Source organism: Xiphophorus maculatus, chromosome 4, assembly GCF_002775205.1.
Source record: "Xiphophorus maculatus strain JP 163 A chromosome 4, X_maculatus-5.0-male, whole genome shotgun sequence".
Classification (NCBI taxonomy): domain Eukaryota; kingdom Metazoa; phylum Chordata; class Actinopteri; order Cyprinodontiformes; family Poeciliidae; genus Xiphophorus; species Xiphophorus maculatus.
Genome location: NC_036446.1, coordinates 13,878,886 through 13,905,136, shown reverse-complemented (window position 1 = coordinate 13,905,136; position 26,251 = coordinate 13,878,886). Strand labels below are relative to the sequence as shown.

Sequence of the window (26,251 nt, the reverse complement as noted above, 5' to 3'; positions counted from 1 at the left end):
CATTAAAAAGCGACAGTCTAACTGCATACATATGTGTGTACCTGTATTCCTGCTCCTTCACTGACATGAATCCTCCACAGACAGTTTAGAGAATTAGGGTAAGGCTCAGGATAGCCAGGAGACAATATTGTACCTCGACGTTCAGTCAAATTGCCACTGCAGGGAACTAAAATGGAGGCATAAAATATACATTTTTGGCATAATTTATACACTAAGTAGCTTTTAATTAAGACAGGATGATGGAATATAGCCTAAAATAAAAAAAGAAAAACAGAATGAGGTTTTGAACGGAGCAAGAATACATAAAATTATTTACATGTTTGCAAAATGCCAGCTCTCAACAGTGAAAGGTTTCACATCAGCATAGATAAAGTTTGCTAAAACTGCAGTGAAAATGAAAACAGTTACTTTTATTGTCTATTGCAATGTGATTAATCATAACCAAAACTACTTAATATGTTGGTGTCCAACCTGTTCTCTCCTTAGCAGTGCTACAATGTCATTTTTCTTCTGGAAATGCTGCAACAATGTACATCTGAGTTTTTCCACATATTGCTTATTAAATTTAATGTTAATTAAAGAATGTAAAACCTTTTTACTACTTCTATAACAGCATAACTAAAGTAACCTGTGAAATTATAAATATTTTAGAACAGAGAGGAAAGTCCAAAATTTCTAAGCATAAATTACATTTGTTGAAAGTCATATTATTTTTTTGTTTCAGTAGTTTGTTGGTCAAAATTCTGTGGTTCCTACAACCTGATGGTGTTTTGTGTAATTTCGGACTTCTTTAATCAAAATCCAGTGGCAAGCTTTATTTTGGAGGTGTGTAGATTTGCTAGTTACATTCTTAATATTGTGCAGGTCAGCTCTCCTCACCTATACATAAAGGTGTCGATGCGTTCCATTGCGCGAGGGCACCTGGTACAGCCTGGCATCGAATTGCGCTGGATCCTTTCAAAAGATACCCAGGACTGCACTCGAACCGGACAACGGAGCCTGCTGAGAACTCTGAGCCAATTCGTCTGCCATACCGAGGCTCTGGCACTGAGCTGCACTGACTGTCACTTGTGCGAGGCACAGCTACAATGAAGAAATAAGTTCAATTGTATTGAAAGAGAATAATTAAAGCAACAATTAAATTCATTAGTAAGAAGGTTTTCAGACTCATATGATTTTATTTAATATTCTATAAAAGAAACTGAATTTTGGATGTTTAAAAGCTGTAAGCCATAAACCCACAAATTTACTGAGGGTAAAAACTGACATATAATTGTGAGTAATCAATCTACATAAAATAGAAGTTTTAACATTTTTTGAATAATTAGTAAAACATATGTATTTTTCAATTATATTTATTTTAGTGAGATGCATCAGTATTTAAGTGAGAAAAACATATTGCAACTAAGAAATAAACGGTAATGAGTTACCTTGGTAGACAAAATGAAAGCCTTTAGCTGACTGGCCACTCTTGGCATTGAACCGAAGCATGATCTGATTGGATGTTGCCAGCGGCAATGTCTCTCCTGAAATAATTACACACGCACAAACATGATTTTTAAATTAAAGTAAAAAACTGAAACCAGCATAAATGTGTCTTTTAAACATTAGTTTTAAGAGAAATGTTACACATAAAAAAAATTTATATATCAAATAATACAACAGTTTCATATAAAACATCCATGCACACGCAACAGCAAGGGCACATTGTTTAACACTAAGTACTTACCTAACTGTCTACACTTAACTACACTGGCTTATTCTGATTATTTTTCAGCAGATATCCCTATATATTTCCCTTTTATGGCTGAATATGAATGTTGCACATCATTTAACAGTCACACACAGATTTAAAGGGAAAAAAAACAAAGACAGACAGAGGAAGTAACAGTAATGAATGAGGCAAATGTGACCTGGTGTGGCTGACATTTAGAATCATCATTAGCACTGTCATGATGTGTGAATGTGCGCGTGTGTATGTGTGGGCTTTATAGACATGGTTGTGTGTTAATTTGTTTCCATGCCAAGATAATCAACCAGTTAGATGGAACAATGCAATACAAAGCTGTTTGCCCCTTCATATGTGTAAGTGTGTGTAGGTGTATGCAAGAATGATATAGATAACATTATTTTCTATAGACTGCTGTGTTTGATTGTTTTCCATTCTAAAAACAGAAAACACAAACCGCAATGAACTCGGGAATAAGTCACACATCTGAATGCTATTCAAGCTGGCTCTTGTCCTATTTAAATTAATTGTACCTGGAAACATAATGATTTAAATTGCAGCACCATTTCTGAAAGAAACCTTGACATCTAGAAAAATAAAAAAGTGTTCATGATTTCACAAACAAAAGGATATCGGATCTCTAAAGATTATTTACAATTTATTATTTTTTGCATCTATTATCAAACTATTTGGCACCTACACAGTTTAAAGAAAGTTTCTGAGCTGGAGTCCAATCTTTTAATGAACACAAAATTGACGTATACATGATCTCCAGAGAGGGAAATCTAATGTCACATTCATGGATATTTCCCTGCAGTGTGCCTGCTAGCAATGACACAGAAACTTACAGTATATATGAAGTAAAACTCAAAAGCAATGGCATCACAGTTCGCCATGAGCAATGTTAATCAATATTTCCTCATATTACATTCCTCAAATTTTGTGATATGCATCGATTTTGCAACAGCTGTCAGATTTAATCAATGCATGGTGTGTTACTGTGCAATGATTCAAAGCTCTGCCAAGCTTGGATGACTCAAAGTTGGAGGGTATGCAAACCCATGGAGGGTTCAGCTCCTGTACTGCAGATCGTGCCGTACCACTGAGACTCTCTGAGCTGCTGATTTCTTCTTGTGAAGACATCCCATAATACATTTTCATCAAATAAATCACTGTCGAATAAATTGCAATAACGACTGGTGTGACCCCGTTCTATAGCCAAGGAGGCTATTATTTTTTCCTACACATATTTTCATTAATAACCCTTTTTAAATTGTATTAAATGTTTTATCCTTTTAATCTTATTGTACATGTGTACAATGGCAATAAATTCAATTTAATTCAATAAAGGTAAGGAGGATTAAAGAAAATACAGAAAAATAAATTTTACAACTGAATAGGTGCTTTTCCATAATACAGTGCCTTTACAACTATAGAGAGCATGCTAGCAGTTCAGCTGTAAGGTTGCCAATACTGTGTAAACACATAGAAGTCTCTCACTTGTGTGAGGTTTAGACCAAAAACTAGTCAACATACTCACCTGAATGGGATCCAGCAAGGGAGCTGAGCAGTCGAGCATTATCATTGGCTCCATCAAAAAGCTCCACTGAGTCATTCATTGCCGTCTGGAAAACAGCAAACTGACCAAATACCACTGCAAATGTCAGAGAAGAAAATATATAGAGAAAAAAAAACAACCTTATTAATACCTTTATTAGTATAACTTAGAAAGCAACCATGTTCAGTGTAGAAAATGAAGCACTTACCAAACTGTGGGGACACTGTGATGTGATAGGAACACATCTGTCTCATGGTGTAGTTTAAAGGATAGTTTGGGGATAAAACAACACCCTCAGATCCACTATAATGTCCTCCACATGGAGCTGTCCACACAAATAGAAATAATTTAAGCTGTTAGCAAAATTAACTAAATTTAGAACACAGTACAGGAACCAATTTGCTTCTATCCCTAAATTATCAACAAGTATGACTCTCTCCTTTATGGACATTTTTAGAACAGAGAAGTTGGAAATGATACAATGATTCCAGGTCTCTGAAAGGGACAACTGAGACAGCCAGTTTACCAGTCTTATGCATAATAAAAGTGTTATAGACATTTTCTTCTGAAGTTTATTATATTAGTGTCACAGCTACCCAAATTTGAAACTGTGAGCAAAGAAATAGCTTTCTGTCACAATCCACAGGCCATTTGGTTTTCTTTTGTGTTCTCTTAATTATTTCAGGGTTTATTATTGTTAAAAAAATGTCTTACCCTATTCAGTTACTTGGCATTACGGTTATTGTTTTATTATTGTATTTATTTGCATTTTGTTTCTTATATTTTTATGTTTTTGCTTTTTAATGGATTTATTTCTCTTAGATCAGTGTTAGTCTTTTATCTCTTCATTTATTGTTGTTCCTTTGTGTTAATTATTCACCTTTCCACAGTTTAAGTGTTTGCTTTCTTCCTCAGCTATTCCTAATCCCTCTGAGTAACGCACACCCATTCCATGTTATTCTCTCAGTATATACATTCACTGAATCTAATTTTTCTTTGCGGGTACATCTGCTAAATAATGCTCCATTCTGCTTGACATTGCTCAATCTGGCTACAGTGCATCCCATATAATTTTGTCCTTTGGTCGTTCTTCCATGTTCCTGGCTTGGATTTGGATTTATTTAGTGTCTTGAATTTGGTGTGCACTTTTGCACATTAGACTTTGCTTTTGCAATATATATATTTTTTTGTATTATTAAATCTATTTATATCTGCTCCACATCTGACTCCCTTTTGCCTGCAATTGGTTCCTCCACAACCACTCCCACCCCTTCTGTGACAACTATATATTAAAATGGCACAAAAAGAAGAAAAGTCAGTTGATTGTGTTCTTTCCAGTTGTTTCCACATTATTGCCCTTTTTGTTGAGAATGTATTGTTGATTCAACTTTGACACAAACCTGAATAGTCTGAAATGTGACATAAGAAGTGCATATCCAGGCACCCGTGTCTCTACTACATACACAAAATTTGATCTACGTCATACTCAACTTCACACATTTTGAGTGGTGGATAAATGTTGTAGAGCAAATTATTAATTCAGAAACACTGACCTAATAAATCAATACAGTAAATAAAATGTTTTAATAGGATAAAATGCATCTTAAAATAATATGTGTAATAATAACACTATTAAAACTATTTAAAAATATCTCACTGGAAATAAAAACATACACTAACATACCAGCATATTATGAAATGATAGAAAACACACTAAAAACATAGATACACATCGAATGGGTTGTTCTGGTGAAATCTGGAACAATAGTTTTATCCTTTTGTGTAATAAATTATCATGGGGCTGTGAAATTGCATATAAAATTTGATCTTGCAGGCCAAGCAACATTCAACCCACGAGCTCTGAGCTTTAGATGGCTATTTTACAAGAATGTGGTTTGTTAATTTTGATCACTCCATATATCAAAGCATGGATTCGCTTCCACTCACCTGTATGTATAATTGGAATTGCTGCTCAATTTGTCATATGATTTATGTGACAGAAAGAGGACTGTAAGATTTATTTCCAAATTTATTAGCTCAATTCTGTATGTCATTTTTGTATTAGTTTTATCTCTGGCAGGTTTAATCAGATAGGATAAAGCAAAAGAGAAACACCTCCAGCTTGTTTCAGTACTAACACACTGTTAAACTTTTAACATTCAAATGTGGCAGTGAAACAGCCGCATTAGATCAAAATGTCATTTTTCTTGGAAACTTCTAATTATAAACATATGCAGTTATGTGAATGTCATTGCAGTGTTACCAGGAAACAGGGTGCTTGGCTCACACTCATAAACACAAAGATGATGAAGAGTTAAAAATAAGTAAACAAGTCTGACTGTCTAAAAACCTCTGACATCCACTTACAATAGGAAAACTGGTCTAGTTATGTTTTCTCAGATTTGTAACTACTTGTAGTGTTCAGTAGACATCCTTGTTCTGTTCTCTTTTGCATAAAGCTAACTATATTTGGCTCAAAGGTTGATTAAACGATTTTGTTTGTCTTTGGTTATATAACATAAAATAACATAAAATGTATTGCTATTTGATTTACATTTGTAGGACACAGTCATGGACACAAGGACATAGTCATTAACATTATTATTATTATTATTATTATTATTATTATTATTATTATTATTATTATTATTATTATTATTATTATTATTATTATTTTCATCTTGCAACTCCTTATGTGAAACTAAGAAATGTTGGTGCTGTGACTTTTAGTAGTTGATTGCAGATGGTTCTGAAATAAAGACATCCTACTAATAGAAATAACACAGCAGCTCACACCAGAAGCATAATTATCTCCACATTAGATTAAAAACTTGATTTTAAATTTTGAAAAGCACATTTGCTGCATGTATTTTTTTGCCAAACCCTCTCTAAATGGCAAATTTTTCTGAATAAAAATATCAGCGGGACAAACACTAAGTGACTAAACTTTTGCAACCGGCGCTCGAAAACAGTATGTGATCTGCAGCACAGCAGTGTTGTTTCAAAAAGCCTATTAACGCATTCAGCAACAGCAAGACCTGTGAAAAACAGGCCTAACTCTGGCTCAATTCATCTTTTGCATCCCCAAGAGAGCAAGAACTCTTGTCCATGAACAGTATGTGGGTGTGTGCACACTTATGCTCTTAATAAGGCAGAGGTCACTGACATTTATGTAAGTGTCTCTGAAAGTGAGTGCACAAAACAGCTGCAAGAAGCCCATCGGTCAATGTCATCTCCCCCAATACACACAATACATTCTCTCCGCATATTTTTATTCCTCTTCTCTTCACCCTCTCTGGCCCTGTACTCATCTTGTCTTGTTGCGGTTGCTACGGCATGAACCTCCGAGGGTCAGATCTATTATCCACCAACGTCATTAGCTGTGACCCTTAACAGATTTTAATTATCATCGCCCCTGTGCTTGTTGAAAATGTGAGAGCGTATGAGTTCAAAGTTTGATCCTGCTCTAAGACACACGGAACAACACTTTGTGAATTAATCTGCTGCCAAAGTCATGGGGCTCTAGTGCTGAGATGCAAGGATGTGATCTTTTTGTACAGGATCATAAAGTTTAAATGCTACCAGTTATTAGATGGAAACATCCCCTTAAACACACCCTTGAGGGTTACTCTTTCAAGTAAAAACGTCAGCATTTTGGTCTTGTGAAAACTGAGCATGAAAGGCTCAAAAAGTACACCAGAGAGCCCTCAAGCACTTTCAGTTTTCACAGTAGGGCATTCGTGAGCCCCTGAGGACTTTTCTGTAAGATGTGCCAAAGTGTATGAGACCAAAAGCGTACACATTATGACTGGGTCCATTATGTTAGCCAAGATTTGCTCAGGGAAATTGTTTCAAATAGTGAAGGAAAAATTCTTTCAAAACTTCGTTTCCACTTTTCTTGTATAAAGTTGTTTCATACCCACCCACTCCACTTCTGCTTCTTTCTATTTTCTTCTTGTTTCCTAAAGCTCCATAGTAATAACCCCATTTTTTACTTCTCCCCCTGACCTTAGGTTGTGATATTGATTGATATTTTGGATTGACTTTTACTGTTCTCTTGTTTTCAAACCCTTGGGTCTAGAGGTCTTGTCTTCATCTACCCACAATCCTCCGGTGGTGCTGCTCTAGGCTCGGATGTCAGCCTCATCAGAAGGCTCCATACACATGCTTTGATCACTCACACCCTCCCCCTCAAACACACACAAATAAATGCAAAAAAAAAAGCCATACAAGTCAGTCTCTTTCTATCACACAACCGTATACTTTGATCATCTACACACATACATGAGACTTCAGCAGTCCTACCTCTGACTACCAATATACTGTATCTCATCTTGTTTTTTCTATTGCCCAAATACACATACATGTGAAAGTATTAACAGATGACTAACAGCTCAGGAAAAAAAAAATCATCTGAACACTAAGTTGCAGTATTTCGAACAATATATTCGTAGCATTTATAATAACTTTATCTTTTCCTGGAGAATATCAAACTTAAATTTGTGAATAAGCTGTGAGTGGATCATGTGCACATCATTACCAGTTAGTATAACTCTAATATTACATATGTAATGGTATATTGACATACAGTCATGGGAAAAACTAATATAACCCATGATATAGTAGTTTGTAGAGTCGACCTTAGCAGCAGCAAGTTAATGATTTAATCAGTCTCCTCACTATTGATATATTATGACCCAATGTTGTTGTAGTTCATTGACATTTGTAGCCATTAAATGCAACACACTCAAGGTCCCATCACAGGACTGGATTGACAGTGAAGTATCTGCAGACTTGCTATGTACATGGAAATGTTGTCTTTTTAAATGATGATTTCAGACCAAAAACCAAACATATAAGTTTAGATTGTTTTTTGTTGTTGTTTTATGCAAAGAAGTCTAGAACTTTAGGAAAAAAGAAGAAAATAGAAAAAGCAGAAGTGAAGTGAAGCAAGATGAGAGGGTGGGTATGAAACAACTTTATACAAGAAAAGTAGAAACAAGGTTTTGAAAGAATTTTTACTTCACTATTTGAAACAATTTCCCTGAGCAAATCTTGACTAACATAATGGAGTCCTGTAAAGGAGGCTTTGGGGTAGATATGCTGTTTGGCTTTATCCAAAAACAGCATTGATGTTAAACTAGGTGGCAGACAGATGAAATCTTATTTCAAACTAATGAGGGGGAAATAAATCTTAATTTTATGAGATTATAATTTAATAGATCCTGAGCAATATAAAATAACGTAATAACTTTATATCAATAGCCTCTCTCTCATGTTACACTTTGGATAGAAGATAATGCAATGGTTCCTGAATCCAGGGATTTTTATTACTACTTAAATTAATTATCACAGTTCAGTTCTTATAGATAATTCAGGTTTTCAGGTGTCAGGTTTTCAGTGGCCAACTTTTAATCACAAACACACATTTGGTACTATCTCACTAAACTATGTAAATTTTTCTGCATAAAAATACTAAGCTTACCAAATTCACTGCTTCTTTTTTTTTTACCTGTCTTTGTTAGGTTGTAATCCTGTCTGTTGATCTTGGAACATTACCATTGTCTTTTTATCAGATGAATAATGTAACATTCTTGTAAAAAATTGTTGTTACAAAGCAACAGAATCAGTCATTTTAATAAATCTTTCAGACCAGCTAAAATATGAAGAAAAAAATATTTCAACTAAGTTGTGTCATTGACATAATTACAATGAGGTAAAAAAAAAAGTGGTGTTCCTAACAAATATATCCAACTACATTTTGGTCTCATAAAATATCTGTTTAAATAAAACATTTACAGTATATTCAAGTATTTATTAAATGCCAGTGAATAACATTTGTATGGCATGTTAAAAAAGTAATCTAGGTTGAACAGTTTTTTTATGTCTTTTCAGATAAATTGATCTTTATCTTTATCAGCTTTCAAGCGTAGAAATAATATACTCAGACCAATAACAGTTTCAGATAAAAGGGATTTACTCATTTTAACAGATATACACTGGAATAAGAAGATTTTAGTGATTTGAATTGTAGTGTCAGAGTATGATCACATCTAAAATCTGCAGGACTTTGGCTCTTGAGGACTGACGTAGCACACCGCTGGTGCCCATTTTTTGAATTTCATCTTAGGTTAACTAACTTTACATTGACTTTATTAATCATCTGATGATCATAGTAATATATATTTCTATCAGTAATGGTTAGTTATCAAGATTATTAAGCACAGTGTGCCGTTAATAAGTTGTGGCTGACTGAAATTTTGACTGGCTGTATGAAGCTTAGACTCGAGCTTCCGATCCCCAAACTGTTGCTGCAAGCTGTCAGTGAGCGGTGTATGAAGGGTGACAAACAGGATTATCCCAAAAACATGTTTTCCTGATAAGCACAAACTTACTCATTTATGTCCAAATAGATGAAGTTGTCATGAACCTAGAAATTACTTCTTTCAACCATAAAAACTTGAATTACTAAAGACAAGAAACACTGATTTATGCATTATGAGAAACTATCTATCTGATCATATGTTTTGACAAATGCATAAATAATTGTTAAATGATTCAGACTTTCAAACAGATGAGTGGTGTACCCTGATTTGTGCTTAAGTGTGCGTGTGCTGGTGAAGGTGTGTGTTTGTGTATGTGCTTATTGCCTCTAGGCGGCACTCTATAATAGTCTCTTACTTTATCTCTTTCTCTGTATCTCTCCTCCTTTCTTGCATGCACCCACACACACATGTCAATGCACGCCAACACACAAATATACACACACCCCTATCAACAGTCACAGAGAATTCCTTCTTTCTCGCACCAGCTCTTAGTTACCATGGAAACCAATAAAAGAGCGGTTTGAATTGGGAGGTGTTTATATGTGTGTGTCCGCGCAAGTGTGTGTGTGAGAGTCAAAGCAAGAAAGGGTGAGGAAGCTTGAGAGAAAAGGTGAAAGGAAAATACAGAATATATCAGAGACAGACATAGATGGTGGGAGGAAAGTAAAATAAGAGCCAGCAGTTGTTAAGGGAAGGACAGAGGAAGAGGAAAGAAGTACGCGTTGAGAAGAGGATTAAAAGAAGGAAGACCGAATGTGGAGGGAGTGTAAGTGGAGATGTATTATTTAAAGAGGTCTCACCCCGTCTAATGAGTTTGGTCTAAAAGCCCCGAGAGCTGCCCAAAGATAGAGAGACAGGCAGAGGCTAAGAAACTTCCCTAACTATGTGGCGAGAAAATCCAATGTGGAAATGTAGTCACAGGAGTTGGGGAGCAAAATTGGTTACATTCTTCTGCTTTGACTTTGTGAAGTAGCTTATAGACTTCCTCTAAACTGAAGCAACCATTTTATAATCTATTAATCTATGTGGATGTGCAAGCCACACAATTACTAAAGCTGAAATTAACATGGTACAAAAAATGTTTATGATCTTTTTCAATTCTGAAATCCTTAAAATTGTGAAATACATTTAAATTGGTACACTAAATAAGCTTACTTGCTGCTATTTTCCTGAATAGGACTTTTTAATAGTACTGGTGGTTTAGATGGTCCTGTGTTGCTTTTTGTATGGTAGCCTCACTACTGTCAGTCTGCCCCAGGGTCGCTGTGGCTACAATGCATCTTACCACAATTAGCATATCAATGTGTGTTTGAATGGGTGAACGACCATTCATAATGATATTGATATCAACTCTGTATCCTTTACACATCATATAGCTATGTACATACTGTATTTTTTTGCTTTCTCCTCCATTCTTATTGCAATACCTGTTGCAGTCAGATTATAAACTAAAGAGTTTTGAAGTTAAAAAGACCAGAATCTCTCCGTTAGCTTAGACCACTGGGATTACCCTTTGATGACAAGAGTGCTGGTTTGACATTGTTCACAAACAAAAGCACACAAGCTCCTTCTCTCCACACACTGAAAAAAGAAAATCCAGCTTAAAAAATATTGATATTTATTTTTTCAACTTATCTAATTAAGTTTATCCAAGTAAATATATCAAGTGTATTAAGTTATGTTAAGCAAATATAACAACATCATAAAGTAAATTTGAAAAACTTAATTTGATTATATGTAACAGATTAACTTTTCTTTTTTTTTTAAGTTGGAGCTCCATGCATAAGACCATCTTTCTTAAAACCTACATGAATAATTAAAAAGCTTGTTTTGACTGTCTGGATATCTCAATTTAACAGCTTGTTAAATATTTTTCTATTAAAACTTTGGCAACAAGTTTCTGACTAATTGCTGTCTCATAAGTAAGAACACATTTAATTTCAAATTAAGTCACAAAAATATTAAAAGGGTATATTTATACTAAATATAAAGAAATTTGATATTTTATCCAACAAAATCAGAGCCTATTTTTATATTGATCTCTTTTGAGATCTGCTTATATGCAAGTTTGTTTGCTATACCAGGTTTACCATCTTGTCAGAATCGCAAACTCACCGCATCTATGATACATATAGCACAAGCAAGCCTGATCTACAACCAACACAAAAACAAGATTGTTGTGTAGTGCATATACATAATTTGGTTGTGTCTCTTAACACATGCATGTGTTAAGTATATTGGCATTAGAGTGTATTTTATGACATGTTTACCATACAGCCAGAATTGTATAGATACCATATCTAACTAATACTGTGAAAGTAAAGGCCTATGACATTATCAGATATAAGATTAAATCTGTCTGCTGAATCTAATCTATCTGAAGTAGAAACAAAACTGTACTGTCTCTATAATGAAGCATTTCATGGCCTTATAAATTTTGTTCAAATCAACAACAGTGTTGAAAATGTATTACCCATTTACTACTCCTAATTTTGAAGTGGAACTACAGATTAATTATCAATTTCCTCTTATGTACTTTATATTTTACAAAAGATCTCCTCTGTACTTTATGTTCCTTTAAAAATAAAAATACCACACTCAGCACTTAAGAAAATTCATATTTCAGACTGACATCAATTTAAACTCCTTGTTTTATTTCAGTGATTACCTTCAAATAAGTAGTTTCACAAAAAAAAAAAAAAGGCAAGACAAAACTTTGCAAATCCTGTATTGGTTGGTTAACATCTATATGTGGCAGCTTTTTTCCACAGAATAAATGAATGACTAAATAAACAAACAGCAACAACTAACAGAGCAGATGAAATGAAATGCCTGATGGGATTTTTTTTCTTGCAGTGTTACCCACTGCTGTTCCAAAATTGCATTTCAGAGTGCAATTACACCATCTTTATTCTCTCCTTCTCCCACTTCCAACACCCTTTACTACTCAGACATTATTAAACAGAGCCTTCATAGAAGAGTTATGAAATGATTATGAGCTATAAATAAGAAGCAGTACGTGTTAATCTTAAAATGTCTTCTACTTTGCTTTTTTGAAATTTATATCTAGGAGGTATTTTGGGAAGTCTCTGCATTTCAATTTCCTCACACACACGCATAAAGGCAAATACCCAGCTTTAATGGGACTTTGGCAGGTGTCACTTTATTGCCTCCTTGAGCTGCCAATCAAATAGACAGCTTAGCCTGCAAGACCTGACCAACTCTGATAACACATACTCACACACAGGCAGGATGGCAATCCTGAACCAATAAGTCTCAGATTGATTTCAACAAGTTTCAACAATCAGTCATTGTAAATTGGCATGACACTGCTATCTAAATTGAGTTCCCTGTAAACCATGTAAGTATTGAGAGTGACATGTAATTTACCACTGCTGAAAAATTGAAAATGTAAATGTAGGTGGGAAAGTAGCATAATGAGGTTCTTACTGTTAACTGAACTGAGAAAATGTACTCAAAATGTAAAATTCACAGCCAAAGTATTGGATGTCAAGGTTGCTTATAATTGTTGCATCATCAAATACAGATTAAATGGGACTTGAATGTATTGTGGAGCAAATCCAAAGGATGTCAGTCCATCTTTAAAGATTATGTACAACAGTCTCTGAATGACTAACAATTTGTTCCTCACAATCTCTTGCCTTGTCAGTCATAAATGTGCTTGCCCTAGGAAGACAAAAATATATGGAAAAATCTGGTGATTTGGTTTACAGTTTAATTTTTGGTTCACACCCAGATATGTGTTCAACTGAAGCAGGATTTTAACCCTGCTGTTGAAGTCTCACATGGCACCTATGGGTGCATGTGATGGATGTATGCAAGCATTAATCATAATACTTCAGCATCAATCTACGTACATCAGGATAAAATGTTTGACAAGATTCCTGTTCCTCTGAATTCTTATTATCTCTCGTAAAGTAAATCTAATTGAATCTATGTAACCAGTTGCTGTCTCTTTTGTCACACAGCTGCCCTGTTCCTACATCTGTCCAGTAATCTATGTAGTTTACTTACTACAAGTCAAAAGATGTCTAAAGTATATTTAGTCATGATTATTTGAGATTTATATAAGCACTTTATTCAGTCAAAGTTGCTGTATCATCCATTTTCTTCCAGGATTTAGTTTTTCAGCCAATATTATCATCACAGACCTACAATGTAAACTTAAAACCAAGATGCATCTTTTCCATTACATTAGATATGTCCTTTTTTAGAGTTATTTAAGAAACAGACAACAAAACACTCTCACTTGCATTAGTTCAGGTTAAACACCAATTAAAACAATTTGATTACTGGAGTGACTTTCCACTGTGAGACTATTACCTATTCCCTTAATTAAATCCAGTAACCTTTGATTAAAAATAAAAGCATGATTTTGTGTCTATCTTACCTTTACATGATGGCAAGGCCTTGTCCCACACTGGTTTCCCATCATGCCCCATGACACACATAATGGTTTCACTACCCACTATTGTGTAGCCATGGTGACAGCTGTAGGACACCTGGGATCCTAGTTTGTAGTCATAGCCTGTCCGACTGGCATTCATGATGTTACCAGGGTCAAAACAGGCCTCTCTTGGTTTCTCTGTGGATGTGGAAGAATTAGGTGAGTTGGTGGACAAAAGTGCAAAATATTAAACATGACATTTTGACAGAAAGTGATAAAGTAGCTTAAATGTTTTTATTTGGCAACCAAATTTAATAACTTGTGTCAATAAATATTTGTTAATTGGGTTCTGACAAGTTCTCATTGAATTCCCTAACTTAATTAGTTTGTCATACATATATAGCTCCATGTTTGATAAATAAGAAATAATCAGGAGAAAAACATGAGTCAAACAAAAGTTGCAAGGTAAACAGAACAAAAATAAGAGCCATTGTGTATGTAGTCGTCAGTCTTCTTTGAACCGTTTTTCTGCATTCACTGCACAAAATAGTGACAGTATGAAATAGTCAGGCAGTGAGAAGTTTCAAGGCAAAAAGAGCTGAAAGTTGCAGATCATTAAGACAGTTTTTTAATTAGAGGGATGGCATATGAGAGGTAGTGAATAATGACAAAATCAAAAGCTTGAAAAGATGTTTGAGACAACAGAACCTTTTTACCAGATAAATGGAGTGAGGGAAACGAGAAGAAACAAAGACAGGATTAGAGAAAATTAATAAGTCTAGTCACAAGTAAGTCGAAGTTAGAGACTGACAAAAGGTATTAAATCATTAGTCACAATCAGTGGAGATAAACAACTCTTAGGCAGACATGGAACAACCTGCCCTTTCAGCCAAATACAGCTTCTCTCGTTAGTGGGCTTAAAATAATAAGAGCAGAGAGATTAAAATATTATCAGGTCTGCAAGACAGCACAACCTGCATTTGTGTATTGATATTTTAATCGCAGCACTTAACAAGTAGACAATTTAGTGACAATTACTGTTAGTGGTATTGTGTGCAGAAACACGCAAAGAGTCATGTAGTACATTTTATTTTCTGGACACGTAACACAGCATTGATTTGCCCTAACCAATAAACCCACCTGATAATCTCAATCAGTAGGGCTAGATGAACTCACCAATTGGGGTTTTCAGTTTAATTAGAATCACTGCTATGTTCAAACATGTTGTTTGTGATTATTGGTGCTGCCTTATCACTATCGGTACTATCTTTATTGAATACAATTAGAAAGTTTACTTCTGCTACAACTAACTACCTCTATTTCTCTTTCGTATTACAACTGCCCAGAATCTATTTAAGTCTCACTGTGCACTGTGAAATCACAACTACAGCTATATATTTCACAATACAGACTCTGCATCTTTTCAACTACTGTAGCTCACTCCAGTCAACAGGCAATTGCAAATTATTATATGAGCTATATGTTTAGGTCCCATGAACGTTACTCAAGCACATGTTAAATAGGAATTTTTAAGCTGCAATTACCTCTGTATTCAATAGCAAATCCAGACATTCCTAGTGATGCATCTGATCTGAATGCCAGGAAAAGACTGTTCCCGCTGCTTTCTATGCGTTCAGGGGCCTGGTTGCCTTGAAGACTTGCAAGGAGAGGCCCGTTTGAGTCTTCGCCTTCATAGATGTGCAGGAAGTCATAACTTGGCTCCATGTTGAAACTAAGGAGAAAAAAAAAACAGAAAATAACATTTAACTCAGCAACCTGGTTTTGGTTAAACTTTATTGTTCAGATCCATAATATCTTTCTGCAATTTAGAGCATTCGAGGACATGGTTCCCAATTTTCCAAACATTAACTGTGACAAGCAAAGTATTTCGGACTTTAGTTCAATCACTGGTTGCAATAAATAAACACATTATTTCAATGAATAAAAAACATTTCATGAAACTTTTGCATCTTTTAGGCATTTTGTTTTTGTCTTTTTTCCAATCACCAATCTAAACATGGCTGTCGCCTTCAGTAGTCACATTGCATACTAAATGACACTTTTCACCACCTCACCATACATTTGTTCTGGTAGACACATCAGAGGTATTTATAACAGGTATGTCTTACGTCCTAAAGGCAGACATTTAGGTTTAATCTTTACAGAGGGCCAATGTTGTTTGAAATTCTGAATAAAATTTGATTGAAATATATATTGGTGAACAGCCACTTGCATGCTGCATGCATGTTTTGTCGCTGTCTCTAAAGTCTGAATTAAAAATCATGTGTTTTGGTGTAAGTGTACTGTGCAGGAAACAGTAACTCCTGCTGGTGTGGATTTTGGATTTGATCATGTTGCTGACCTTTCACATAAACACTATGCTCTGTGAAAGGATAAACATGAAAAACATTTGACATTGATCAACAATGACAAACTGATGCTACAAAATGCACAAAATAGTCTGTAAAAGGTAAATGTAACAATTTGACAACATGTACTTTCACTTTCACATCTCAAGATGTGTGTGCAAGTGTTTGAACTATACTCAAATATATGCTCAGACTGCTAAATCTAAACAACTCCAAACATTTGTCTTTAAGGTTTCAGTGGATCACACATGGACAGTATCTTTTTATCTTTGTACATGCATGAAGATATCTTGTCCATGAGAGTAAAATGACAAAAGTCCACATTTTGACACATACAAACCCACATTTGTTTTGAAAACACATATCATTACATCTATTTTTCTGTGGTGGTTTAAAGGCAAAATTATTTTCCTTTCTATGCAAGTATACCTTTCTAAAAGATAATGGAAGAGGTATTGGTTGAATTTAAAATTTGGAGCTGCAAATTCATAAAAAGCATGGCATTTGCAGAACAAAGAAATGTTTGTTGTACAATATGAAACAAAATAATAGCTCTCTAACGAGCAATCTGTGCATTTGCTAAAAATCTAATTTCAGATAATCTACTTGTAGTTAGAGTTGAATAATAGAAAAGCAACAAAGGCAACATTTACGATATGGTTGACAATAGGAAGAATTGTGAGAAACATAAAAAATGCTGTTTTGCAGTAAACCAAATATACTGAAGAACTTTTGAACATATTCCTGGGTTGGAATCCCGTTTCTCAGGTACCGGATTTTGGTTTGGTAAAGTAAATGTTTGAGTTGATCCAGAAAACAAAAAATTATGTTCTGTTTTTCTCACCAACAGAAAATTAGCAAAATCTGTATTCATGTTTTCATTTGAAATATATTAAACAGTGTTTTATAAGCAATTGTATGTATAGAAATATAAGCTATTGGAAAAATGTAGGGCATTATTTGCTGTTTCATACATATCATTTTTAATCAACTTAGCACACACATGCACGCCCCTACACACCCCGGCACATGCACAAAAACATTGGACAACTCAACATATGCAGATGTTACCAAAGTTAAAGAAAGAGCATGGAGTATTCCATTTTAAGACCTGTGTTTCTATCGGGTACTAAATGGGCTTAACTGCACCTAAGCCTCCTTTCCACAAAAAAAATAGCATTAACCGATCCATGCTAATACCTTGTGCATTAGTGATGCATTCGGGGTTGAATACCAAAGCTGCTAAATGTCATGAAAGGAACATGGAAATCTCACTGGGAAGAAATGGAACAGCGCAATAATCTCCCATGACACAAGAATAAAACAACAGTCAATTAAAACTTGAAACCTAGTTGTGAATTACAGGCTGTTAATCAAAGTGTAGAAATTTAAATTAAATTTCAATATAATTAATTACATGCTGTGGAAAAAAAAGTAGATAGACACAAAAACTGGTAATAATATCCATTACAAGTGTTCACTTGAAGTGTGTATTTCTAAAGCACGTCTGTTTAATTTTCTTTGCTTTGCATGGAAAAAAACAGGGTCACATGTGGACAATCAAATGAATTGAATGAGCTTGGTTTATTATCGAAGTGAGAATTAACTTGATTTACAAAAAAGGAACATGGTAAAAAGAAAATCTGAGCCAGAGTAGTAATTAGGTTAAAATGTCTTTTCTGTTTCATGTGTGAAATACATTTAAAAAGAGAAGATAAAATAATAACAAAGAAGTCTTATGCAACACATAAAGCAAAGCCAAAACAAAATGTAAAATAAAAGTGTCTCAATGTCACATCAGCAGGGATTTATCTTTCAAGCTGCAAAACATGAAGTCAAAATTGGGTCATTTTTCTCCTTTGGCAATCTGTGGAAAGTCGTCTTTGGTTTTATCTGCTTTGCTTCATTTGAAGATCCAAGACTCACTTTGATGAACTACTGACTGGGACTTAAAACATTCACCAATGTGCAGTAATTAGCAATAAAAATGTAAATAAACAATACACGAATACATACATACATGCAGATATACACTCTGCACAGGGGTCTTGGTTTTTACCCAAAAACCAGGATGAAACATTGTTGCTATGTTTTCCACAAGCGGGAAAATATTTTTAATTTACCTGAATTGGTGACTGTTACTTTTCTGTTGTATCATTCTCTGAGACTGAGCTTGCTTTGTGGATCTTATGGCCAGTGTGACTAAAACGTTGTTTTGACACTACCATGGTAACTTATGTAGGAAGAGGATTTCAAAGGAGCTTTTAAGGCAGATGTAATGCCTTTAAGCAGCGGTCCCTGAGGAGTGAAGAAAACTTCTCAAAGACTAGGTTATTAGTTACCTTAATGATCTTACACTGCATGTTATTTAACATAAACTGTGCTTGATCTCTCAGGAGACAGATCTTTCTTGATTCAGTGAGGGTCCATATTAAGCCAGGATATCTACAAAAATGTGATTAAAAACATTAAATATTAAATATAAATAAAAATATTAATGGTGAATGGAAGTATTTTTGTTAGAACAAAATACATTTTAAAAACCCTAAATGTTTTACCTCTATTTTTTAAACTAATTTGGATTTAAAGACTGGCCTTATTGGTGGAATCACTTTGTTCAGTGTGATATCCCGATATCTATTATGCTTGTTTAAGGAAGCGTAATAGTGGACCTTTTTGTGTCTTCAAGCTATGTTCATGTTTTCAGTGGAAGATGATCTGTAAGTTTGCTTAATATAACTTCATACACACCTCAATCTTTTATGTAGCATTGTGTGCTCCTATACTGTTAAACAGGGAATCATAGAGAAACCACTGATAAAAAAAACTGAATCATCATTTATTCCATCATCTTTTTCATCTTTGCATAACGTGTTCTAAATCTAGTTTTATTTCATACATGACATATCACCAAATCAGAGAATGGATAAAAAAAGAACAATTTAGAAATTATTTTGAAGTTAAATGGTTAGGATAGAGCCTAACATTTTTGCAGAGGTGGGTACTAACTTGTCACATTTAATCACATGCATTTTTTGAGTAACCTTTAAAAAAATTCTTCAAGGAGTAGTTTTAATGCACACTACATTTTACTACTAGAGTACATTTATTTTGAAGAAATTTAATTTAAACTAAAGTCATTGTAGTGTTTGGCTAATCTATCCACCTTCAATTACTTTACTAAATGAAGAACAAGCATATTTTAAACAGAAATACACCACAGACAGACACTCTTCCAGTTTATGTGAAATTGAGACTTATTGTATACGCACAAGGAAGTATCTTGGTTTTAATATTGTTTTTTATCTTGGGCTTGTTAAGCCATGTGGAAGTTCAGTGAATTTACAAAGAAAACTATACATTGTCACTGCAATGTTGGTTTCAAAGGCTTGTAAACCAACAAATCTAAAATAATTGTAAAATAATTTGATTTGGAAATTATTTTTCAGCCTGAATTTGTTATTTTGTTCCCATTGTTCCCTAGAACAATTTCACAATCCCAAAAGAAGGGTATAGGAGATAGGTAGGCAAGAAAATAAATCAACTAAGGTCTACTCAGGAAAAAAATTATCTGTAGTTTGCAAAATTACCTGTCTGACTTGTCAGTAATTTTAAGCAAAGCTGCTGTTATTATGCTTTACTTGCTAAATCTCCAGAGCTTTAAATTATTCCAGCAGAGCCAGCATTTTGCATCAAGAAGAGCACAGTAGTCCTGTCACAAGTACCTAAGAGGTAAAAAAGGCCATGTATTAATTTGCAACTACAAGTGGTGTTACCTCACTTTTTTAAAAGAATAAATAAATTACTGTGATCAAGTACAAAATTATTTCTACCTTTGGCAGGTTTAGATTTCAAACTATTTTAAATCAACCAAGAAGGTTGTTTCTAATAGTAAATTAGACATGAATATCTCAAAAGATAACATGAGTAGCAGTTTAAATTTTTATAAAAATGGCACCTAAAAGAGGATCTTATCCCTTCCAATAATTAAAGAACAGAATTACCGTCACATTAATGAAACTCTTATGGTAATTGACAAACATATTTTTGTGTGTTTCAATAAATGTTTTGACAATATCTTGGTGAGCTGCATGTCTTTCAGGTTTTTGCCTTCACCTTGATCTTTAGCTTCCTCTGCTAAAGATCTTTAGCTTCCTCTGCTGATTGTCTATTGCATTGAAGTTGGGACTCTGGCTGGACCTTTCCAAAATCTTCATATTACCTCCAGTAAGTAGAAAAATGTCGATGAAATTAAAAGACTACTATAAGTTCAATCGACCATGAATAATGTTGAACTTAACTGTAAAGCAAAGCTGGTGGTCTGAGGAAATAAGTAAAATATTAGGAAAACGTCTGCATCTCATTAAATTTTTTCACATTTTCTAAATTAATGGGGCTATGGAGGTTTTTTGTGAAGAATTCCTCTAAAAAGACACACAAGGAGCGGCAAGCGTTCCAAAATACATAAATGACACCTGAAATTACAGCAGAATATCAACTTACCTTTTGAAGATAAGGGCAATGACAAAGTCAGGATTGACTCTGATTCTCCAGTCGCACTCTTTCCCAGGAGGGTAAGGCTGAGGGTAGTTCGGAGACAGAATCACACCGGAAGGACCACTGACATTACCCCCACAGGTCGCTGGAGAAATAAAGAATAGTAGGAGAAAGAGAAAGAGATGATTAAGGTCTTGAATTTTGTTATTTGGCAAGATAATAAGCCCTGGTTGTGCACTAACTTTCCCCACAAGGAAGAAAGAGAGGAAATGAGTTAGGCATACAGTACAGAAGAGGTTTGTTAAAGAAGAGAAAATCACACCTTGAAGACAAATATTACCTCCACAGGTGGTTGTAGATTGTGAAACAGCGTAAGAGAGAGACAGATGGTGAGATTTAGTTACAGACTGTGGGGTTAGGGGTAGTTAGGGTGGGGGGAAAATCACCCCTGGCAGTGCTGTGATTCCACATTAAGCCATGGAGAAGGGAAAAGATAATGTCAAGAGAGACAAAAAGATGCACTCAAGCAGCAATTTGTTTATGTGAAATAGAAGTTTATAACATGCCGAGGTGTCTTCATGATGGCAGGCGTGTGTAAACAAATAATCATCATTGAAATAGTGGTAAACAGGGGTATTAACAGTTGCAAATTGCTGACAGACTAAACACCAGCACAATAACAGTCTACATTGGAGAATTGAGCTTGAAGGGGCGATAATATGTATTTTTCCGGGCACATAGTGCCATTTTATAGCACAATCATGTAACCATGTTACCTTCAATTGTTATAAAAATGTATACATCAAACATGACTTAAAGAGAAATTTGACTTGTAATTTAATACATTGAAAGTGGCCTCTGTTTCTTTAAGAAGCTCATACTCCTCCTTCAGCATGTAGTCACAACAATGCTTCTCATTATACCTTTCACCGTTCTTATCAGTGTTGAACTGAGAAGTGGATCATAAAATAAAGTCAGCACATGTGCAGTTCCACTAGGGGTTTGCTAATTGTTGAAGCCACTAGTCTGGAGGAGCTGAGAAGATAAGTGGAGGGAGAAGCTCTGTGAGGCGAAAGCTCGGCAGGAGAATGCAGCTCCAAGGAAGAGCTCTGGGTAAATAGATGGCCCTTTGTTTACACACCAGATATGTTTGTTGATGAAGGAATAACATTAGAACACGGTATAAAGTTTTAAAAAAAGGTTGAATTTATATAATACCACCCCTTCAGGAGTTTGTAATGCATCTTATGAGAAATCAAAACAAATGGATTCAACCTTCTGAGATGACGATGAAGCCAAGTGATGCAGTAAAGATGAATTTAGATTTAGTTCGCATTCTGAACCAACACATTGTTTTACTAGGTTATAAAGCAAACTCTTGCTCCACTCTTGCTCCTTAGTGTGCCAAACTCTTGGCACACTAAGGACATTCCCTTAGTGTGCCAGCTCAAAAAGAGAAAAAGAAAAGGAGGCTGAGCAATATAAGACAATCTGCATATTGCCTTGCTACAAGGACTCAGGTGATCAGGTCATTTAACAAGCTTACTGATGCTACTCATGATGCATTCTTAGCTATGGATGATGTCATACTTCCCTCTTGACTTTGAATGATAAAAAATTTAGAAGGTCAGGACATTTATGGTAATCACTGTTGACTTAGCATTTACCTACGCTGATTGCATTGGCATAAAAAGTGAGCTCAGTGCAGCAAGTTATGAAACCTATATAAAAGCATTTTGCCTCTGCATCATTCTTTATATATATATATATATATATATATATATATATATATATATATGTGTGTGTGTGTGTGTGTGTGTGTGTGAATTCATCTTGTCTTTTACATACATGTTTGTTTTTTCCAACATGTATGCATGTTGGAAAAACATGCATACATGTGTCTTAAGCTCTAGCTTTAAGCTCAAGCTCAGCTTGTCCTACATTTATGTAACTAAGATTTCTTATCTCTAGTTGAGTTAATTTCTTTCTAATAAACTCAAATGTGTTAGAAAAAGCTGCAGGGGGAGTAAGACACTAAAACATCGAACTGGATAAACAAACTGCCGCAGAATCCTGTGTATAAAGTGTAGAGCGGGGATGTTGGAGCTCACTGGGCTTCACTATAGCAGCAACTCTGCCAGGTGGTAATGATAAATGAGAAAGGAAAAAGGGGAAAGTAATCTAAGATTTTGATACATAAGTGTGAGCTGTTGATCTTTTTAATGGCAGTATCAAAGTTTTTACCTGATGTTTGAACTCTAGACATTTTGTCAAAAAGTTTTAGCAGTGGAGGCATTTTCGTGCCCCTTCACCACCTTTCACTGGGGTGCTATTCATTGTGACAGCCTACATCACTTCTTGGTATTGCAACCACAGTGCTAATGACAGAAAGCCTCTACAAAGTGTGGTGACAAGGGCAGAGGGAGTCACTGAAGTCTCAATCCTGTCTTTGGAGACCATTTCAGAGGATAGATTTAAGAAGAAAGCTCTCAGTATTGTCAAAGATTCATCTTACCTTACCCATGGGTGGTTTAATCTCCTGCCAGTCTGGTAGAGGACAATGTATTTCTAAATTAAGAACAACCAGTATGTGCAACAACGTCATTCCACAAGTTGCTTGTTGCTCACCTCTTACATAAGTTTAGCTGCAGCTATTTTATATGTCATTTAATTATAAAGATGTAAATATTTCCACTCTGCCACATATATTGTGGAGTTCAACAATGGCATATTAACATGTGCAAACAACTGTGTATCTTTATGCCTTTTTGCATAAAAAAGGCATAAATATCGGTCATCTAATCTTCTAATCTTATTTTCATGATATTAAAATATTTTTTAGATTTCCATTTAAACAGTAGTTACACTTCCTAGGTCCATCTTACAATTAATGTTTGGTCTCTGTAGATTTGTCAGGCTTTGCTACACTCCTGACAAAGTATTGACCTCCTTTTATCGCACTGCATTTTTCAAATTGTTATACAAATTTTAAAATTAGACAAAGCAGCCTGAGTAAATAAAAATGAGGATTTTATCTATGATTAACTTTCCCACCTTGGCAAAAATTAAATACACCCAACTGTGATTAATCACAATTAATCTAGCCACAAGATCAACAGTAAATAAATACCAGACATGTAAAATCCAAAAGCATGTACAGTAGAATCTGTCTGACAACATGAAGCACAGCAAAAGAGCTCAAAAAGCGACACATCACGCCCCAAGCAAAATAATTTCAAGAATGTATGAGAAACACAGAAAATAACATCTACGTTCTGGATACAGCCACAAAGCTATTCGTAAGGGTTAGAGACTCCTGCAAACTATAGAGAGCGCTGTTATCCACAAATGAAGGCATGGAACAGTAGTGAATCCTCCCATGAGTGGTCTGCCTTCAAAAATGACCTCAAAATCAGTTCAATCACTTATTTAGGAGGTGACATAATAGCCCAGAAAACTTCTGGAGAACTACAGCTCCCATGTCCCCCACTAGGTTCAGTGTTAATGTTTAAATAATAAAGAAAAATAGGAGAAAAGTGGAATCCATGAGTTCCAAAGTCAAAATGAAAATTAGATGCTCTCCAAGACTTTTGGGAACATAGTCATTGTACTGGAATTTGGAGTGGCCTAATCAAAGTTTAGATTAAATCTAAAAAAATATCCGTTAGAATCTTTCAACAGACTGTTTATGATTAGGAATGAGCTGAAATTCCTCCAAAGCACTGGAAAAGTCTCATCAGTTATCCACAATGTTCCTACTTACTATATTTGAATAGCTTTTCACCTAATAAATGAAATTATAATTTGAAAGATGCACTCTGTATTGATTCCGATTATCTTTGTTTGATATTAAATTTTCTGACGATCAAAAATATTTAAAAAAGAAATGAAGGAAGAAATATGAGCAGGAGCAATTTTTTTCCCCACAGAACTACCTTCCCTTCTTAGCTAGAGAAGAAATTCTCTGCTTGGTATGAATGGATTTTATACATATTTCTAATATCATTGCAGTACTCTTTAATCTTGAATGTTCATGAAGTCTTTTGGCAATTAGGGTAATAATCTGCAGTATGCTTTACACTTACCCATACAGGTTGGTGGATCCGGCTGCCAATAGAACCTGTTATCCATTCGTACACATGTGATGGTGTTTTGGCCTTGCAGCTGATAGCCTGGGTCACACTGGAAGGTCATGCTGTCACCAGGCTCTTTACTGTCTCCATATCGAGAACCGTTTACAGGGATACCGGGGTCATTGCAGGATGTTGCTGTTGTGGCTGCAAAGTAAAAAGAAAAAAAAAGAAGAAGAAATATTGGTAACTGGCATATTCTCATCAAATTTTACTGAATTACAGTGAACCCTTGCTATATCGCGGTTCACCTTTCGTGGTCTTGCTGCTTCGCGGATTTGCATTGTGCATTGTGTTCTGCATTCTGATTGGCTGAACAGTCTCTCCGCTTCTTCTCTACCTGTGTGTCAATAACTTTGCGGGTAATATGTACACGTACGTAAAACAGCTTGCCAGATTTAACATAATCGATGGTGGCATGTCGGTTTATAAGAATTATTTTGCCCAGAAGAGAAAAAAAGCGACAACAACTACCAATAACTATGTTCTTCTCTCAAAAAAAACACACCTGCACCGCATCCTTCAATAAGTTACTTACCCTGTTGTCTATAATTACAATCATTTGCTAAATATCAGTCAAACGGCATTTTATGCAAAGCTTTAAAAAGAATTAGACTTTTGGGGCAAATGCCAGAGAGTGTATTACGTAACATTGTAGTATTATCATAGGCTAGATTTTTTGAAGATCTACCAAGTAAAATAGCATGGATTGATAGATGGATCCTCCATTACAAAAAACAATATCAATCCACCATCACAAATAGTCACTTGTTAGTGTTTTATTCAAACCTACATCTTCAAAATTATTTAATAAATCTTAAAATATATGTCCAAGCTGTACTAGTTTACTTCTTTCGTCAGTTTAATGATCGTAGTATACAGAAGACAAGACAGGATAAAACTGTAGGGAAGGTCGGTTGTAATATTAATTGAATCCAAAAACCTTTGCCTATTTAAATAAGTGCAATGCTTTACTAAATCAACATGGAGGTAAATATAAGGAATCATTACCATAGTAATGGAATAGCAGTCCTTTGATTACCATGTCAGGGTGTGTAAATATTTATTGTTATAAATTTGGGGTGGATGGGGGAATGCAGAGGAGAACAAGAGATAAAACGTACTGAGTGTAAATATTCATGCTGTGTTTTACAAATGACAGCCTTGTGCATCCGAGTACTGTTCACAATAAATGACACAGAGGCTTACAAAGAGTAAGCAAAGTTGTACTGGC

General features: G+C 34.9%; 1 protein-coding gene across 4 annotated transcripts in view; it reads right to left on the bottom strand.

Annotated features, from left to right (window-relative positions):
- Window positions 1–26,251, bottom strand: part of csmd1 (CUB and Sushi multiple domains 1) — a 413,944-nt gene that overhangs the window by 75,012 nt on the left and 312,681 nt on the right. For all 4 annotated transcript variants that reach the window (XM_023332533.1, XM_023332535.1, XM_023332534.1 and 1 more), the window contains exons 29-37: window positions 24,973–25,164; window positions 20,894–21,032; window positions 15,566–15,753; window positions 14,025–14,219; window positions 3,496–3,612; window positions 3,270–3,383; window positions 1,431–1,526; window positions 880–1,083; window positions 42–166 (exon numbers count right to left, since the gene is read on the bottom strand). In XM_023332533.1, the coding sequence (XP_023188301.1) occupies window positions 42–166; window positions 880–1,083; window positions 1,431–1,526; window positions 3,270–3,383; window positions 3,496–3,612; window positions 14,025–14,219; window positions 15,566–15,753; window positions 20,894–21,032; window positions 24,973–25,164 (1,370 nt within the window). The remainder of the gene's footprint in view (window positions 1–41; window positions 167–879; window positions 1,084–1,430; window positions 1,527–3,269; window positions 3,384–3,495; window positions 3,613–14,024; window positions 14,220–15,565; window positions 15,754–20,893; window positions 21,033–24,972; window positions 25,165–26,251) is intronic.